The sequence below is a fragment of the Morone saxatilis genome, unplaced genomic scaffold (genome assembly GCF_004916995.1).
Source record: "Morone saxatilis isolate NCDOM2014 unplaced genomic scaffold, NCSU_SB_2.0 Contig24, whole genome shotgun sequence".
Taxonomy (NCBI): Eukaryota; Metazoa; Chordata; class Actinopteri; family Moronidae; genus Morone; species Morone saxatilis.
The window spans coordinates 16,767,769-16,769,647 of NW_023339807.1; the positions used below are offsets into that span (position 1 = coordinate 16,767,769).

The 1,879-nt window shown below is 41.0% G+C and overlaps 1 protein-coding gene across 1 annotated transcript in view; it reads left to right on the forward strand.

Moving 5' to 3' along the window:
- ephb6 (eph receptor B6) overlaps positions 1-1,076 on the forward strand; it is a 36,703-nt gene extending 35,627 nt beyond the window's left edge. The window contains exon 19 of the mRNA XM_035672574.1: positions 500-1,076. Within this exon, the coding sequence (XP_035528467.1) occupies positions 500-605 (106 nt within the window). The 3' untranslated portion in view covers positions 606-1,076. The remainder of the gene's footprint in view (positions 1-499) is intronic.
- The last annotated feature ends 803 nt before the right edge of the window (positions 1,077-1,879 follow it).

Here is a 1,879-nt window from a genome sequence, read left to right on the forward strand (position 1 = left end):
ACCTTCTTCAGCAGATAGACTTCCTGTCTTTAAAAGGTCTTGCAAAATGGTTTCTTAAAAAGAGTGGGAACCCTGATTGATCAGTTGTCATGTAGATGTTGTTCATGTGGTCATATATGGGGGTCGGGTCTTTGGTTTTAGATATGGATGGCCACAGTAATATTTCTCTGGATTAAAAGATGGTTATTTTTTTAAATAAATTGTGTCTTACTTTTACTTATCAAAGAGCTTTGGGTCAGTAAGTAAGAGACTCTATGTATATGGCCCTTTCAAATCCTGGGCTACAAATGTTCCATGTTGAAGTTGCAGAGTAGGAAAATAAATTAGATTTCAATAAAAAAAACAATCAGTGCAAGTATGAGCATCAATAAAAGGCCTGAGCTCCCACAGGCTTTTCTGGACTAACACATGCCAACCCACCAGTAGTACCTTTCAGAATATCAGTCAGGGCACACAAGCGTTGAACTAAACTCCGCGGGTCATCTGCTCTCTCCTTCAGTGATATCCAGAATCTCGGGGTGAACCTGCTGGGACACCAGAGGAAGATCGTCAGTGCAGCCCAGCAGCTCAGGGCCCATCTGACACAGGGGCAGGTGGAGGTGTGAAATCCACCTACATTACAACCTGTGCCATGGATTTCTATGGTTTTCACAGTCCTCTGCTTGTTGTGTCTGGTTTCCGTAACATTCATTTCAATGGAGCACATTTAAAGCCAAAACAAAAAGAAAATCAGCTTTTGTTGGAGGAGAAGCATCGAGTGCCGCTCTGATAAACCCGACACTACAACCAGAAGGGGTGAAAAAGAGGATCGGACTTCCTGCCAATCACTCAAGACAAATAACAGAGGAGAGATGCACTATGGGAGCTGCAGTCCAGGTCAAAGTGAGGTTAGGGAGTTGCTGAGGAGAAGGAGGACTTAAACGATTCCTCAATGTTTTTCACTAGATTTCACTTTGTTGTTGTCTGCCTTCCTTTCTCCTCACCCATCTTCAATCCTACCTCTCACCTTCTCTTCCACTACTGTCGCTTCCTGGAAGTTTTCAACCCCGCCCCCCCTCACTGAGTACAAAAAACCCTCTTAAAAATGTATTTTGTTGAAATACTCATGGAGATCTCTCCACACAAAGAATTGCGTGAAGACAATCAAAGCCTTTTTTAAATATTTGTTTGAGTTGTTTGTAAAGTTATATCACTTCCTCTCTACTTATAACGCCAAATGCTAAAAAATTGTTAGCAAAAAAGAAAACAGTGTACTACCTAGCAGCCTATGGTTCGCCTCATGAGGTCTTACCATTAGCTTTCAAAAACATGTATAGTTTGTTCAGTGTTTCCAACAAAATGCTATAAACCACCAGTCCAAAACCAGTACTACAAACCCTGAGGTTAGATATGAATCACTGCCATGAAATTGGGAAAACAAAAACAAAAGTATACTTTTAAATATTGTAAGCCATGTTTTTCTCTCTTTAAAAGACATATCCAGGGTTTGAGAGTAGCACTGTTTGTACGGCTCACTCTCACTCTCTCAGCGACAACAGAGCTCATGTACTGTGATACTACAAACTTCACCTCAGCTGCAAACACAAAACGTCCATCTGTGATGAAGACATAACTGAACAGCACCCACCTTTATGTGTACATTTCACACTTCACCTCTTTTTGTTTGATTGCAAGAGTAAAGACACTGAGTCATTGAAGCATTGTGAATGTGTGAAATGGGAAAGATAAAAAGATCTGATCTGATTTACACTTGAAGGAAGGAGGCAAAATGCTTTGTAAGTATGTACCTGTGTGTCTGTAACGTGTGTGTGCTGTAAATGAGGCTGTGTTAATGTGTACATCAGATATATGCTGTACAGGACGCTGTGTGTGTGTGTGT